At 38.6% G+C, this 17,836-nt stretch overlaps 1 protein-coding gene across 24 annotated transcripts in view; it reads left to right on the top strand.

The window, feature by feature from the left end:
- The window catches only part of ZNF462 (zinc finger protein 462), a 175,035-nt gene that overhangs the window by 123,872 nt on the left and 33,327 nt on the right, over window positions 1-17,836 (top strand). For 14 of the 24 annotated variants that reach the window (XM_034410637.3, XM_087886397.1, XM_087886388.1 and 11 more), the window contains one exon: window positions 10,425-10,544. The exons of the other annotated variants lie outside the window; for them this stretch is intronic. In XM_034410637.3, the coding sequence (XP_034266528.2) occupies window positions 10,425-10,544 (120 nt within the window). The remainder of the gene's footprint in view (window positions 1-10,424; window positions 10,545-17,836) is intronic. 24 annotated transcript variants of the gene reach the window in all.

The raw sequence follows: 17,836 nt of genomic DNA, 5'->3' as shown, positions 1-17,836 counted from the left end.
TTTATTAATTACAATTTCTGTCTAGTTTTTCTGCTTGAAAAGCTCTCGGTTCTTTTATGTCAATGGAAGAACCTGTCAACAGAGCCCAAAGAGAGAATAGCGAGCGAGCAGTTGGAAGCACTATTTGCTTAGCGACAGCACAAGCATCCTTAGACGGCTGTGTGATCTGAAATGCAGTTTAAATTAGTCTTACTTTAATCGTCCCAAATTCCTTCTGCAATATCTCTTTCAATTATTAACTGCGTAAATCCCTAAAGCTTTGCTTGGTACAGTCAGGTGGAAGCAAACGCCTCGATAACTTATACTTCAAGGGGAACTGAAATAAATATCACCTGTAGTAATAGATGATTAATTTAAATTTATGTAGCTAAGCTTTCATTGCTGTATAGTTTTGCTAAGAGACAATAAACTTGTTTCTTAGATAGCATAGCGTTTCCTGTAAAATGTATGCTCTTGTAAAGGAAAATAAGTATCACAACTCCTTGGAATTTAAGAACAGGATGCTAATTAACACACGTATTCTTTGGAGAAAAAAATCAATGTAAACTTTGTTAGAGAATGGGGTACTTGAGCAAATGCAGTTAATGCTACTTCTTAATAGGAGATGTTTTCTGAGTTAACAGGCAGGCTTTGGTGTCTGTGGAGATTTTCAGTCATCTGGGTCATGGTTGTCCCAAAGGTGCTTTTCAAAAGGCAACTGGACTTTCTGGGTTGTTGTTTTTTTCTTTGAAAAAATTTCATTTCTCATCCAAGAAGCTTCTTCACTTCTGGCTGAAGAACTTGCATTACCCACCAGAACTGAAAGAAGCTTCTTGGATGAGAAGCAGGGGTGAAATGCTACCGGTTCAGACCGGTTCAGACCGGCTCGCCCGATCCGGTAGCTATGGAGGCGGGTGGTTCAGAGTACCAGTAGCAAAAATCCCCTCCCCTCCCCCCATGCCCAGCTGAGCCGCACAATCATCAGAGGCTTTTTTTTTTTTTTACTTTTAAAAGCATTTTTTCTACAACTTCGGCCGAAAAAATGCTTTTAAAAGTAAAAAAAAAAAGCCTCTGATGATCGCGCGGCTCCTCAAAGGCATTTAAAAGAAAAAAACCCTTGTTTTCTTTTAAATGCTCTGACGATCCAAGCTGAGTTCCCTGATCGGCAGGGGCTTTTTAAAAAAGCCTCTGCCGATCAGGGAACTCAGCTTGGATCCTCAGAGCCTTTTGAAAACATTTTTTTACAACCTCTTAGCTGAAGAGGTTGTAGAAAAAAATGGTTTTAAAAGTAAAAAAAAAAAATGGCCACGCCCACCCAGTCACATTACCCCACCACCACCAAGCCACGCCCACAGAACCGGTAGTAACAAATTTTAGATTTCACCCCGATGAGAAGTGAAAAGTTTTCAAAGAAAAGCACCTTTGGGACAGATAAGCTTGCTTCTTTTCTTGGGCTTTCATGGATGGTTAGAGGCAGTGGTGCTATTCAACCGGTTCTATCCAGTTCGGGAGAACTGGTAGTGGCGGCTGCAGGAGGCTCCGCCCACCCACCTGGACATCATCACGTTCCATTTTTTTATGCTCTGCGCATGCGCAGAAGGTCCTTGCAAACCAGTAGCGAAGGTAAGTGAATACCACTCCTGCTTAGAGGATACTTAGAGCAAGAGATAAAGGATACCATTCACTTGAACTCTACTTTTTATGTTACTGATGTTCTTAAGCATCAGCACAAACAAGCTACTTTTGTACCTTTCTTTTAAAATACCTTAAGTTCCATATGATGGTCTGGATCATATGAACTCACCTTGATAATTTTGGATATCTTGCATGCCAGTTGCTGATAATAAAGCTAGAAATGATAATTCAAAGGAATTGGACTGTGATTGGAGCTTCAGGAATCCTCATAGTAATAAGGACTAGAGCCATTTACTACAACTCACATTCTAATCTTGATATTGTAAAAATCAAGTTACTGTTTCCTTTCCTCGGAGTAACGATGCATTTGAGGAAAAGCTGGCTGTGGGTCTGGGGAAATAAGGAAGTTGAGCACTGAAGAAACAAGTAAAAATATAAAATAAATTAGTGGGAAAATTTTCCATTATTTCTGATTCCCCCCTGGCAGAAAGGAGATACTTGATTTCTGTTTATCTCTCATTTTTCTGTTGTGCTGGATGTGTTGATTCAGCATCTTGGCGATCTGTTGACTATCTCCTGGGGGTTTGGGGGGGGGGGAACGGGGACAGGGAAATGAAAAAGTAAAATGTGTAGATAAGTTAGAGTGCATTTCATTTTGAAGTGATCAAAGTAAGAGAAGTGAAGAAATAGAAGCCCTTCCAAAAGGGCTTATCTTTTGTTAATGCCATGGTCTCTCTTGGGAAAGTAAACCAACAATTGGCGTGTATGAAAAATAATAGGAAAACAAACACACGGTGTGAATGTAGAAATGATTCAGTGAAATTTAACCTATGTCTGTCCAAAGGATTTTCTGAAGGGAAAGTTTACAAGCGTACTGAAGTTCTTCACTGAAATCAGTGGAAATTTAAAATGTGTGGATGTGAAAATGCTACAGGTAGTGTAAGGTGTGGTACTGTCAGGTTATATTTTTTTCTGAACACTTGGAAATGTATGTCTGTTAGCTAAAAGCTACTGTTTCAGATTCTTTCTTACAAAACTGCAATACAGAAATGCCATAACTAATCACACCTTTCCAATGTTCTTTTATTATTGTATTATTAAGTTAGTCTTAATCTCTCTAAAAATGCGATCAAGATTCAGAAAACAGAATAAAATTGGCTGGCGTAATTTTGCAATTATATTCTTGTTCTATCCTCTTGTTTAGGTTTATAGTACTGTAGTTCCAAATAGATTTCTTCATAATTAAAATTATAAAGCAACATATTGCAGTTTCTTAAAGAAGGTGCTTCTTTAAAAAAGAAAAAAAAACTAAAAATAATTGCAGCAAATGGAACGGTATGAAGCTGGAGGCTCACCAAATTCATTTAAACTTCCTCTCTTGGTTTAAATTCTGAGTGAAATTGACAGATGTGAGTTGTTGCTTAGCATTTGTCTTTTCTAACCCATTCAAACTTGAATACGTGCAGTATATAATTTTAAAAAAGGAGAAAATAAGTTTCAAAGAGACTTAGATAACATAATAGGTACCATTGCTATAGTCCACCTCTAATTCTTGCCCTTTACAGTATTCTCTCTCTCTCATTCTCTCTCTCTCTCATTCTCTTTCCCTTTCCCTCTCCCTCATATTATTTCAATGTATTTTAAAGACAATGTATTTAAAGACCAGAGCGGATGCAGAAATCCAGCCTTGATAGACTTCCATGCAATTTCAAGGCTGGTACAAAAGAAGAGCTACTGTAACATATAGTTCTGAAAATTCATTGTCTTCTGTTCAGCTTTCTGAAAGTTTATTCCAAAGCTTTGTTTTTCATACCTTTTCGGATGCTTCTTTTGCAACATGTAAAATTCCCAACTAATGGCCTTTTGGATGAATAATATAGACTGGTATTTGAACATCACATTGCTCACAACGTGCTTCCTTTGCATGCAGCTTCCACTCCCATTTTCTTATTCCCCTTCCCTCAATGTAGTTTAGTCTAAAAGGCCTGGCTGGTCCCATCCTGGATAACAAGTCACGTCTCCTTCAAATCTTGCTGACCTTAAAGATCATCCATGTAGTTCTAGCAATGACCTTTAAAAACATTTTACAATACAGAGTTGTACTGTTTCAGCCTCCCATAATAAAAACCGGAGTGCTCCGTTTCAGTTTAGGGCCATGCTTGGGGAGTTGTATCTGTGTCTGTTTGTGCTTCTCTGTGTGTATTAAGGGATGCCTGCAGGTTTTGCTGGATTGATAGGGGTTCGGCGTAATTGTGGTTCCTCTCATTTGGTTTGATAATAGAAGCAAAGTAAGACTAAGCTAACTCTTGAAGCCTCTCCAATTTGTGTTGCCTATTAGTAAAAGGGATTATGCAACATCAACAACCCCTTGTATTTAACTCTATTTGGATTTCATAATGATCAGCCCATATATTCACTTTATTAACAAACTAGCCCAAAGGTCCTTTGAGAAAAATGTCATGTCTAACACAAGGTGAAGGGATTTCCTCCAGGCCATTTCTTCTTTTTTTAACAAAAAGTCTGTTGCTTCTGTCAATTGTGTCTTGGCACTCTGCACCATCTAAAGCAAGGGTTTCAAACACGGTTTCATTGAGGTTTCATTGAGAACCACATCAGGGTTGTGTTTGATCTCAGGGGGCGGAGTGGGGGTGGCCAGCTTGACGTCATTCGTGTCGGGGGCGCCTGTGCTGGCTCGAGCGCTCTGCCAGCGGAAAAGGGCTCCCGAGCTCCGTTTTCAGCTGTGACAGCTTCCTGCAACCCTCTGCCAGCAAAAACTCAGCTCTTGGCTGGGACATCCTTCTGCAACCTTCTGCCAGCAAAAACATAGCTCGGGAGGGCCGCGTGCAACCCTCCCAAGCTCCATTTTCGCTGGCCTTTGCTGTTTGCCGGGCAGCCCCATGGGCCAGATCTAAGCACCCCACAGGCCGGATCTGGCCCATTGGCCTTGTGTTTGAAACCCCTGTTCTAGAACATGGGGTTAGTCTATCAACCCACCTTCTTGGTTCACCAACCTGTCTCCCCGTTGCTGAGGATTCAAATCAAGGGTTTGGTTTTTATTTCTTTAGAAAAATGTGGGCTGTTTTGCCTATTATGTTTGACTACAAACACACTCAGTGTTTAGAACTAAGAATACACAGAAAACGTACTCTTGTTGATATATGTTGCTCACTTGGCTTTTGCTCAAAATAGATCCAGATGCATGATAACTGAATATTAGAACAGAGCCCTGAGTGAAAGGCTTAGCTGAAATAAGCAGTTACAGGTAGTCCTTGACTTAAAATAGTTCATTTAGCGACCGTTCAAAGTCTTCAACAGCACTAAAAAAAAGTGACTTATGATCATTTTTTCAGACTTATGAACATTGCCGCATCCCCATGGTCATGTGATCAAAATTTGGGTGCTTGGCAATTGATTCATACTTACAATAGTTGTGGTGTCCCGGGGTCATGTGATCACTTTTTGAGACCTTCTTACAAGCAAAGTCAGTGGGAAAGCCAGATTCATTTAACAATTTACAATTTAAGTTTACTAACTTAATAACTAGCTGTCTTTAGAAGAGCATATGACTGCCGTGGCCAGGGGGGCTTTTTATCAAGTTCACCTGATACGCCAGTTGCGCCCCTTTCTGGATCGGGACTCCTTATGCACGGTCACTCATGCCCTTGTCACTTCCCACCTAGACTACTGTAATGCTCTATACATGGGGCTCCCCTTGAGGAGCACCCGGAGGCTCCAACTGGTCCAGAATGCGGCCCCGCGGGTGATTGTGGGGGTGACATGGCGCTCCCATGTAACACCTCTCCTGCGCGAGCTGCACTGGCTTCCGGTGGTCTTCCGGGTGCGTTTCAAGGTATTGGTTCTCATCCTCATCCTCAGGGTATTGGTTCTCATCCCTCAGCCGCTCCAAGGCTTAGGGCCTGGGTATCTATGAGACCACCTTCTGCCACCGATAACCTCCCACCAGCCAATACGCTCCCACAGAGAGGGTCTCCTCAGGGTGCCGTCAGTCATACAATGTTGACTGGCGGCCCCCAGGGGGAGACCCTTCTCTGTGGGGGCACCCGCCCTCTGGAATGAGCTACCCCCAGGGATACGACTGATCCCGGACCTCCGTACTTTCCGCCGAGCCCTGAAGACTTTTCTATTTCAGCAAGCCGGGCTGGCTTAAAATTTTTAACTGGTTAATTTTATGGGTAAGGGGTTTTAAATTGGGGAAGCCAAATTGATTTAATTATGTTTTAAATTATTTTAATTTTCATATTGCATGTATTTTAATCTTGGCTGTTCACCGCCCTGAGTCCTTCGGGAGAAGGGTAATATAAAAATTTAATTAATAATAATAATAACAACAACAACAACAACAACTGCAATGGTCTAGGGCAAGAAAGGTTGTAAAATGGGGCAAAAATCACTTAACAACTGTCTCACTTAGCCACAGAAATTTGGGGCTCAGTTGTGATCATAAGTCAAAGACTACCTGTAGTTTAGAAATTGTGATTTCTATTAGTTGTGCACTGGTATTTTTTGTAAGACAAGAAAATAGAGTGAAGAGTAGTAGGTCATTGATGCCAAGAAAGTATAGTCCAGAGCTATACTAATTCTGGTTATTTTAGCAGCTTGGATTAAAAAAATTGCTCGGCAAGCATGTGTAAACTAGTCTGACCTCTCCAAAGATAAGGCAATGTGTGATTCTAATAAATACAGTAAATCTCTCTTCCGGAGACTCCCACCCCTCTCATGAAGTCCCCAGTGGCACCCACCGCTCTTTTGACACCTCAAAAGGCAGCTACCCTTCCCATCATCCCTGAGAGTCACAGCTGACTTGGAGTCCCCAGCTTGTGTCTTTCTCTTGTGAACAAGCCAAAAATGCAATGTAACAAGAGAAAGCAGATGAGACACATTAGAGGGTTTTATTTTCCTCCCTTCAAGAAGTTTTTTTTTTTGCTGTTGCGGAAGAAAAGAACGTAGGTAGGTGGTCTTTATAGCCTTGTATAGTTTTAACATAACGCATCTATGCCCATGACAAAACAGGTACTTAGAAAGTGTATGTGCTAGGGCTATCGGATCTGTACTGTGGACATCTAGAAAACTTTTACATGGCAGAGAAAAAGAAACAGAAAATTAACTCTTGTACTTTTTAGAGGTTATCTGAATTTTTGCCGCTCAGATCTTGCAATTTGTCTGTCTGTCTGTCTGTCTGTCTGTCTATCTAATATATCTATCTATCTATCTATCTATCTATCTATCTATCTATCTATCTATCTATCTATCTATCGAATTAGAGTGACTGGGTTGTATACAGCTGAAAAAATTATGGGTACTATATGATTTTCCTTCAGCAGAAAAAAAGAAACACAAAACTAACTCTTGCTACTTTCTAGTGATTATCTGGATTTTTGCAGCTCAGATCTTACTATCTATCTATCTATCTATCTATCTATCTTATCTATCTATCTATCTATCTATCTATCTATCTATCTATCTATCTATGTAATTAGAGTGACTGGGTTGTTTACAGCTAAAAAAAATTACGTGCGCTATATGATTTTCCTGCATATCCTACCCTTCTGCTGGTTTTCCATTTGAGTTTGTTTGTTTCTTCTTTGGGCTTGCTTCTCCCTCCCGTTTTATCTGCTTGTGCGGCATGAAGTGAGCAAATCTTTAGTGCTCTTGAACTCTGCTTCCTTACCTCTCTACTTCCCACACGGCTGCCACCACATTTCTCACTGCTGTTTAGCGTGTTGCTTTCAAGTGAAGATTTTCAAACTGGGAGATTTGTGTGGGGAGAAAACAAAAGCAGTGTTCAAGGCAAGCAAGCTGTGCGTTCCCTTTGCTGATGCGTGGAACCATCTGAAGGCTGAGTTTTTCCTTTACCCAATTTTTGAAAATCCCTTCCCACGACTTACATCCACCCGTTTTACCAATCAGAATAATACATTCACGCTCAGTTCTCTTTGAGCGCTTATAGAAGTGCGCTGACTCACAGGTACACCACACTTAATGTATATCCTATAGTTTTAATAGATGTTTCCAGATGGAGAGCTTTTAGCCCTGCCAATCAAAATGCATTAATGAAGAGTATTTTTTTCCAGGATAGGAAAAAAGATAAGCAGTGGGAACACATAAGGGGATTATATGGAAAAGATGATATCATTGTAATAATCCTTCATACAAGGCAGGGTGGATGAACCAAAATTGTCTTGGAGATAACAGTTGTAGGATACAATTCTTCCTGCTTAAAGTATGATTTGTAGAATAGTTGCCTTCAGTGGTAGGTAGACTTACTCACATTTCCTTCACTCCAGTTCATGCAATAAGTCATGTTTACCACAGGTAAGCCCAAAATGGATTCAAGATCAGGACAAGAATGGAATGAAAAATTAATTGCTTGAAGTAGAATTTAATGCTGATTTTTCTTTTTCTTTTTGTGTAATTTTTTTTTCTTTAAATGTTAAAGGAACTCATATGTACATGACATATGGTCATCTCTACTTCTAGTTCCTTATCTAATCAAATACCATTAACACAATCATGTCATGTACTGGAAGTTTTTTCAAATTTGTTACATCTCTAGTGTGAAAAATATAACAGCCAAGCTTTTGGGGGCCATCCTGATGAATCCAGTAAACCTTCAAAAAGGACTTTTTGTTGGATTAAATGAATTTTTAAATTACAGGAAGCATACATAACAGTTCTTAAAGCCTGCTGTCACTGATTTTACAATAAAGGCTATTCCAATACTATTCAATATTTCATTTTTATTCTTTTTTTTAATTAATAATTACTATTAATAGTAGTAAATATAGTTTGGTCTCTTTAAAAACCTTCTACAATGTATCTAGAGCTTCCACAGTTTTAGAAGCTGCTCATTAACGCATTTTGCAAAATCTGAAATTAGTGAATGATTTAGCGTGTGTGTGTGTCTGTGTGTGTGTGTGTGTGATATATATATATCCATCCATCCAATTGTATTGGTTTATTCTTTTTTGTAATGTTTCAAATGTTTTAAATATACCATTATTTACTGTCTGATGTAATATTAATTCCATTCTGAATCCAGATTCTCCAAATCAAAGTTCTCCCAGCTATTTTTAAACAAAGATTACTTTACAACATCACATTGAACATAGTCTTGATTGTGTGGGTAGCTTTTTACTATTGCACTATTAAAAGATGAATAAATGTGATAGTCTAAGATACTTGTACAGGATAGTATTGACCACAGATAGTATTGCATTATGGAAATGTACCTCATTGATCCAACCATACAGACACTCCAAGCCAGTGGCAATATTTGGCAGAGAGAGACAACATGGTGCACAGCTTTTTGGTATGCCTTCTGTGTCAAAGGGCCTCTTTCTTGCAATAAATCCTGGGACCTCACTTCTCCCATATGTTTTTATTTATTGGTTTGTTTGTTTCTCAAATTTATTTGCCACCCATCTCACTGTGGGGCTACTCTGGGTGACTTAACAATAGTAAAACAGAAAAAATGATAAAACAAAATTGAAACATGACAATAGCAAAGCAAGGAAACAATAAAACAGTAAAATACAATAATAAGCAAAAAGTAGGGCAGAAGGGGAGCAGAAAGCACAGGAGGGAGGTGGGGTCAGTTAATTAGTCCAGTAGCCATCTCCCTATTGGGTCCCCAGACCAACCAGCAGAGCCAATCTTGAGACCCTTACAGAAGGATAAAGGATGGGGTCAGACCTCACCCCAGGGGACAGGATGTTCTGGAGGGCTACAGCAGAGAAGGCTTTTCTTCTGAATTCCTCTCCAGGATTTCCTTGACCAATGGGATCCACAGCAGGCACCCTCTGTCGGCACGAATAGGGCAAACTTGTCTTAGCACAGGGATGAGGAACTATAGCTCTTTTATGACTTGTGGACTTCAACTCCCAGAATTCCTGAGCCATTAGTGTGTGATGAATCATAATGTGCTGCCTGACTTCCGACAGTTCAAGTGCTATATAAATTACTATTATATGCTATATTATATTAATTATATATATTATTATATATTATTACATATTAAGGTTGAGCAGAATGGTGGCCTGGTGGTGAAGATGCTCGCCTTCCACTCAGAAGGTCAAGAGCGCAATCCTAGGTAACGGCAGATGTTTCTCCTAGGGTGCAACGGAAAAAAAAACTGTGAACTCTCTGCGTGGCGTCAGGAAGGGCATCCAGCCAGTAAATGCTCAGTTCCATCCAGTCACCCTGACTCTACCTCAAATTAAGAGATTACAGAGTTGTAAAAAGGGAGCCTTATTACAAGTTAAGGTTCTGGTTCAGGAATTCTGGGAGTTAAAGTCCACAAGTCATAAAAGGGTCCTAGTTCCCCACCTCGGACTTAGCAGGACAAGACAGCTCATCAAATAACCTGGATCTGTGCCACGGAGGGCTTTGATTTTTAATTTAATTTAATTTTTTTGCCAGGTTTTCACAAAGTAGCAAATGAGATCAGATTAGTCAACCTCTTCCTATTATTTCATATGAAAACTCAATTTACAATCACAACGAATTACGACAGAAATTCTGGTCCGAATTGTGGCCCATAACATAAGGCGAGGACTACCTATAGGTCCTTTGATAAGCAGCTGTTTTGTTTGAGTGAGCAGAAAACTGTGGTGGGTTTTTGAAGGGTTGTCGTGTCGTTCTTCTCAACTAGAGAAGCAGTTGCCTAGTTCCTGGAGTTAAGCTGACGACTCTCCCCTGTGTGTGATGCCCAGAAACTATAATGAAGAACCATCGTTCTTCAAGTGGTCATCTGTGCATTCACAGCTCCTCCCCTATGTTCCTTTCTTTAGATGCTTACTCATCAGTCTTGGGGAGCTGGGGGGAATGTTGGAACCCCATCTTGATGCATGTGCAGAGGGCCAGGCTTCCTTCCAAAAGTCTTTGCTGTAGAAGAAGAATCACAGTTAGAGGTAAGAAAACCTGTTCTTGTAGCACCAATGGAGAAAAGCAACAGTGGTGCTTTTATGAACTCAGGCAGCTGCCACTAAAAATGTCCTGGAAGTAATGTAGCCTTGCTCAGGAAGAGAGTTGGTCATTGTAAGGAATGTGCTGCCCCTTTGTCACAAGAGAGCCACAGAGAGATGGGTGGAGAAAGGTGGGGCTTTATTTGGTTGTATAAGACATTTTGTTTCTCTCGCTTTTCCATCTACTTGTTTGGAACCAAATTAACTGAGAGAGGTAAAAGCGATTGATGCCATATACCCTCCCTCAAGGTTTTTCTCAAGTTTCCTCCTAAATAGTATCCCTCGTGGTGTTAAGATGCAATATACGTAGCGCCTGTCTTAGTTCCTTAACCATTTTGGATGAAACCTGGCTATTGTGAGCAGATATCCATCCTTGACATTACTGTCCATATCACCTTGCCATTCACCACAGCCACAGTGTTCAGTTTTATCTAGCAAACACAGTTAACAAAAGATTCTGAACATTTTTTTTTTAATTTGATTTATATGCCACCCTTCTCTGGAGACTCAGGGCGGCTTACAATGCGTTAAGCAATAGCCTTCATACTTTTGTCTATTTATACAAAATCAGCTTATTGCCCCCACAAATTGGGTCCTCAATTTACCTACCTTAGAAAGGATGGAAGGCTGAGTCAACCTTGAGCCTGGTGAGATTCGAACTTACAGTAATTGCAGACAGCTGGTGTTAATCACAATGCTATCAGTCTGCTGAGCCACCAGGCTCTCCCATATGTTTAAGAAGGAGCTCTTCCTTGACCATTTCATTAAGTGCCACGGCATGCAACAAAAGAGCATCAGAGAGGACCCTGGCATTGTTATCAGCAGTAGCCGGTAGTCTACTACAGGGGTCCCAACCCCTGGGCCACAGCCCACTAGTGGGCCGCAGCCTGTTTGGAAGTTGGCCACATAAGCAGTGTGCCACTTGCACAAGTGGCAGGCAGGTGCCTACCGCTCACATGGAACCATCTCCCCTCACCCCGCCGGGCTGCCAAGCAGGTAAGGTTGGGGACCACTGGTCTATTAATACAGGTAGTTCTTGATTTACAACCTTTTGTTTAATGACAGTTCAAAATTACAACTTCTTCCTCTGAAAAAGTCATGACCAAAATTCAGATTTAATGGTCATCATATTGTTCTCCCCACCCCCCAATAGTCATATGATCACAGTTCAGGTGCTTAGCAATAGGCTAACATTTATGTCAGGTTGCAGCATCCTGTGGTCACATGATTGTAATTTGCAACTTTCTGGCAAAAAAAGCAAAAAAAAAAAAAAAACCAGCAAAAAATGCAATTAGGAAAGCTGGATTTGCTTAACGACTTGAAAATTTGTCCAGATTAATACTTTCGGACATTATACTTATAAGAAACCCTCTGTTTTCAATAAGAACTCTTCTGCTTAAATTGCTTATTAAACTACATACAAGACCCTAGTTCCCTATCAATTAGCATATAGGCTTAACAGCATTTTTATATGTTTAACTGAAGTGTTGTTGTTTTTTTAAAAAAAGAAGGAAATGTATGATAGTTTATTATGGGGAATGTTTTGATGCTGTATGTGAGCCTAAGTAACCACAAATTGTTGGCTGTCATCTGCTTCTGCAGAGGAAATGCTAGCAGCATATTGTACTGCAATAGTATATCGTATTTGTTTCTCATATAGTAAATCCTAGAATTTCCAGTAAAAGTATAGATATATATAATTCCTCTATTTTTCTTAACAGATGGATTGAGCCTACATCCTGAGTGTCTGTCAATACGTTTTATGTATCTCCAAATTACAATCTGTGGGCAACATATTATTGCTTATGCCACCTTTATTACTTTAGAAGTAATTCAAGGTGGAGAAAATACTTATTACTCCTTCCTCCCCCCGTTTTCTCCCTGTGAGATAGTTTGGACTCAGAGAGAGTGACAGATCCAAGGTCCTTCAGCTGGCTTTCGTTCCTAAAGTGGGACTAAAACTCAGGCTCCTAATTTCTAGGCCAGCACCTTAACATGTAATCATACGCCTTTTAACAATCCTGTAATCACTTAATTCAGGGTAGAGTCGGAGCGACTAGATGGAGCTAAGCATTTACTGGCCAGATGTCCTTCCTGATGCTACGCACAGAGTTCGCAGCAGATATTTTTTCTTTGCACCCTAGGAGAAAGAAACACCACTCTGCTCAACCTTAATAAATATAATTATATGTAATATAATTAATATAATATAGCATGTAATAGTAATTTATATAGCACCTGAATTGTTGGAAGTCGGGCAGCACATTACAGTTCATCACACAGTCAGCTAGATGCTTAGACCAGATTTGGCCTTTTGATCCACCTATCAAGTTTTTCCCAAGGACCTGGGATAGATAAATGTTATTATTTGTTGTGTTAAAGTATCACCACAGGATGCAAACTGTCCCAAGTGAAGCTGTCTTTTGCAAATGACTGATGGTGATTTTGCCAATGCTCATGGTGTTCATTACTATTATGTACACAACAGTGTGAAATCACAGCTGTTAATTCTTTAGCTGATGTTGGCGTTCACATGCATTGAGGTTTTTTTTTTAATTTGATTTATATGCCGCCCTTCTCTGGAGACTCAGGGCGGCTTACAATGCGTTAAGCAATAGCCGTCATACTTTTTGTATATTTATACAAAGTCAGCTTATTGCCCCCACAAACTGGGTCCTCAATTTACCTACCTTAGAAAGGATGGAAGGCTGAGTCAACCTTGAGCCTGGTGAGATTCGAACATGCAGTAATTGCAGACAGCTGGTGTTAATCACAATGCTATCAGTCTGCTGAGCCACCAGGCCCCTGGTGTAAGATGTTGTAAGATATCGGCATAGCATATGTGTGAATCCAAGCAGTGTGGCCTTTTGTAATTGAGAAGTGAAGAATGCCATCCAAGATTTCATGATATGGCACCCAGCGTGCCAATAACCATTAGGACCATCATGGCCGGTTTAGGCCAACATCTTTCCACTTTGATTTTCAGACCTCGATATTATTATTGTGTATCTTGGTACAATGACTAATAAAGATTGAAAAACAAATGGAAAAAAATTAAGATACATAAACACAGGTAGAAAGATACTGGGTAGTATGTGTCCTTTTGCCAGGAGTGAATATTTGTTAAAAGTAGTGAAAATGAATGCAGGGGTATGGAGTGCTTAATAAGCATGTATAATAAAAGAAGAGATAAGTTCAAAAATGAATGGATTAAATACAAAAGTGAGGGACAATGTAGAAGAGGAGCAGTATGAAGAGACAGGTTGCTTGAAGAGAGAGAATGGATGTGGATTCACAACTTATGAATGGGTTGAGAAGAAGGAAAAGCCCAAAAGTAATTGTATAGAGTTTATGGGACCCTGAGAAACAATAAGGTGTGATGATTTCAGAACAAAAGGTAATGTATGAAGCAGCAAATTGTGGTGGAAGCAAGGATAGAAAGGTATGAAAAAAATACCATGAACTATAATTCATATAAATTAGTTCTAACTATTTGTCATTTTATTTTCTCTTCTTCTAATATTTTTAAAAATTTTATTTGGCTTGCTGCTTCTTACTCCCTTTCTGCACTTCGCATATCACTGCTTCTCCTGAACGGGTCTAGCTTTAAGACCATCTATGAATGGAACTGAGCCAGCAGCTCACTATTGAGAATGTGTCTATTTATTCTAACACTCTTCAGCTGGTCCAGCAAACCTTCTAAAGACTCAACACTTGTCCTTCCAACAGAATGTAGCAAAAGAAATTTAAACGTCCTCATAGTTACCTTTTCTGTCTCCTCACCGATGTGAAGCCCAGCCTTTATATTCAATACACTGGTGGGCATTTCTCTTCATTCTTGGATTTCACTTCTTGCTCAGATTTTGGGATGACAATACAGGGTGGCTTAATCAAGCTCAGCGCTTTCCATTTATATTGGAGGAGCTTGCTGGTGTCTACTTTGGCTCTCTTATTTCTGATGATTAGAAAAACAAACCCACCATGGGGCAATTAGGCACGCTATATCAGAGCTGCACCATGGGTTTGAGAGCTTTGAGCAACCCACCTGCCAAATGGCCCCTGTCCTGCTTGTTTTAGGAAAGGAAGTAAGGTGGAGGACTGCCACTCTAATATGTAACCTCTGCCAAAAAATGCAAATGAAGTTGTGGTCAGCCAAGCTTATTTTCTCTGGGTTATTACTTTGGCTGCCCTAGACTTTGCCTTTCTCAGATTGTCCTATTGGTATAAATTAAACCCTCCTCCCCAATCCTCTAATTCATTTTATGTATTATTAAAATGGCACTTTTTTGGGGAATCGTTTAAGTTTTAGCAAAGTCTGTTAAACACACTTTCTTTGGAGGGCTGAAAATATCCTGACACCAAACTGTAGGCATCAATGTGGAAGGGGATGCTTACTAATTATAGACTAGGTCAACGGAGAAAGAATTTCCTGGCTCTCTTGTAGTGTTGGGATCATGGGATTCCTAAGCAGAGGACACAATTGATGTCACTGCTGTTTTGATGCTATAATTCAGCCAAACTCTTGGCTCTGTTCCATAATCTATCTGACTTCTCCCATGACTTGCCTTTTTTTTTTAATTAAAGTTTTATTACACACATATTAAAACATTGGACACGGTGTAACTGTCCTGGCATTCTTTTTGCCATGCATACTAAAATGAAAGATAAGTATCATATATACCTTATTACTTATATACAATTAGTCTGTTCAGTATTTACATATCTAAAGACATCCTTCTTCTATCTATATTACTTATACATTTGTTTTATCCATTATCATTCTATTGTAGTTATATAACTTTAATTCTCCATTTTATGAATTCTAGTCAGTTCTTGTTTTTTGACCCTCTTTTCTGTTCCAACCATTGATACAATTTGTTCCATATCTTGTGGTATTCTGACTCGCCTTCATTTTTCAATTCCAAGGTTAATTTTTCCATGTCAAAAAAATTTTGATCACTACTTCTTGTAGAGGAGTTTCCTTATTTTTCCAATTTTGGGCAAAACTCAATTTTTGTTGCTGTTATAATATGTATTATTAAGTAAGTTACCCTTTTACTGTATTTCCATTTATAATTCTATAAATAAGGCTCAAAGAACCAAAAGAAGATAGAGCAACAAGAAGCACAAGAATGAGATATAGATATAGAAATGCAGGGAGAGCTAAAAATCTTATCTCTCAATATTAATGGATTAAACTCACCCGTGAAAAGAAGGAAAACATTCAATAAACTAAAGAAATTAAATTTGGATATAATAGCAATACAGGAAGTTCATATAGAAGACAAACAAAAACAATTGTTGGAACACCCCAAACTAGGGAACATATTTGCCTCATTAGCACAAAAAGAAAAAAGAAAAAAAAGAGGAGTAGTGCTATACATTAAAAAGGTGATTTTGGCTAAGCAAATCTACAAAGATGAAGAAGGCAGGATTTTGATTGTAGAGACAGAAACAAATAAAAAAAAAGTTTTACTAGTAGAAATCTATGCCCCAAATGGAGGACAAGAGAAATTTTATAGGAAATTACATAATATCATTCGTGATATAACATATGATAACATCTGTATTTTATGAGATTACAATGCAATAACTGACAAAAAATTAGATTATAAAAGTAATAAGATGAGGAAAGGAATAAGAAGAACCTTAGCCAAAACTTTCTTTAAAATGGTGGAGGAATTGAACATAAAAGATATTTGGAGACAGAGACATCAGGACATAAACTAATATACATACTACTGTGTTTCCCTGAAAATAAGACCCTGTCTTATATTTTTTTGAACCCTGAAATAAGCACTTGGCCTTATTGCCATGCACTCAAAAGCCTGATTGGGCTTATTATCAGGGGATGTCTTATTTTGGGGAAAAACTGGGTATTCGAATAGACACAGATCATGGTCCAGAATTGATATGGTTTGGATGTCAATGAAAATACAATCAGATGTGAAAGAAGTCAAAATTGACACAAATCTTTGGGCGGACCATAATCTTATGAAAATTAGCCTGATAGGAGAAAAGAGGGAAACAAGATGAGCACTAAAAAGATTGATTTTAAAGGATGAAGAATTTAAATTAATGATGCCCAAAAAATTAAGCTGCTTCTTTAAAGAAAATAAAAAAGAAGATACATCCATACAAAACTTATGGGACATAGCTAAGGCATTCATGAGGGGAGTTACCATATCTTATATGGCAAAATAAAATAAAATAAAAAAGCAAAGATGGAATTGCCTGGAAGATGAATACAAAAGATTGGAGGAGATATTATGAGAGGAGCTGTAAAAGAGAAACAAAAAACAACAAAAGGACTTAATTAAACATAAATTGAATCTACTTGAGAAAAAAGATCTGGCACAAGAGATAAAAAGGACAAACCAACTTTTTTTTGAAAATGCCAACAAACTGGGTAGATGGTTAGCATATAAACTAAAAAAACAGACCGAAGAGAGATGGATCAATAAATTACAAGATGAAGAGGGGAACATACTCTTATCAAAATGAGGGGGGGGGAACATAGTTCAGGAGTTCTATAAGAAATTGTATAAAAAGACTGACTGCCACACAGAAGAGAGAATATTACAATGTCTTGAGAAAGCGGATCTACCAAAAATCCCGGAAGAAATTAAAAATATGCTAAATGAAGAAATAAAGATGTCAGAATTAATGGAGGCAGTCCAAAAACAAAAAAATAATAAGACACCAAGCCCTGATAGTCTACCAATAGAATTATATAAAGAAATTCAAGATAGCCTAGGATAAGTCTTCCTTGAAGTATACAATGCAGTGTTAGGAGAGGCGAAGATACCGTCATCATGGGTAGAGGCAAATATTGTGCTGATACCAAAGGAGAATTCAGATAGGACGCTAATTAAAAATTATAGGCCCATATCTCTTCTAAATACAGATTACAAGATATTCACATCAGTAATAGCCAATGGTCTAAAAAAGTTCCTAAATGAGTTCATTCATATCGACCAGAAAGGCTTTTTACCAAAAAGACAAATGAAAAATAATATAAGAATAGAATAATACTAAATATTTTAGAATATTATGAGATACATAATGGTACACAGGTAATACTGTTATTTTTAAACGCCCAGAAAGCATTCAATAACGTTAATTGGGAATTTATGGCACAACAATTAAAATATATGGAATTTGGCGAGAAATTTTTAAACATGTTTTCGGCGATATATTCTAAGCAAGATACTTGCCTTTTTGTTACCATATCCAAG

This window comes from Pantherophis guttatus, chromosome 2 (assembly GCF_059756535.1).
Source record: "Pantherophis guttatus breed Tessera chromosome 2, ASM5975653v1, whole genome shotgun sequence".
Classification (NCBI taxonomy): Eukaryota; Metazoa; Chordata; class Lepidosauria; order Squamata; family Colubridae; genus Pantherophis; species Pantherophis guttatus.
This window is presented reverse-complemented; position numbering and strand designations above follow the sequence as displayed.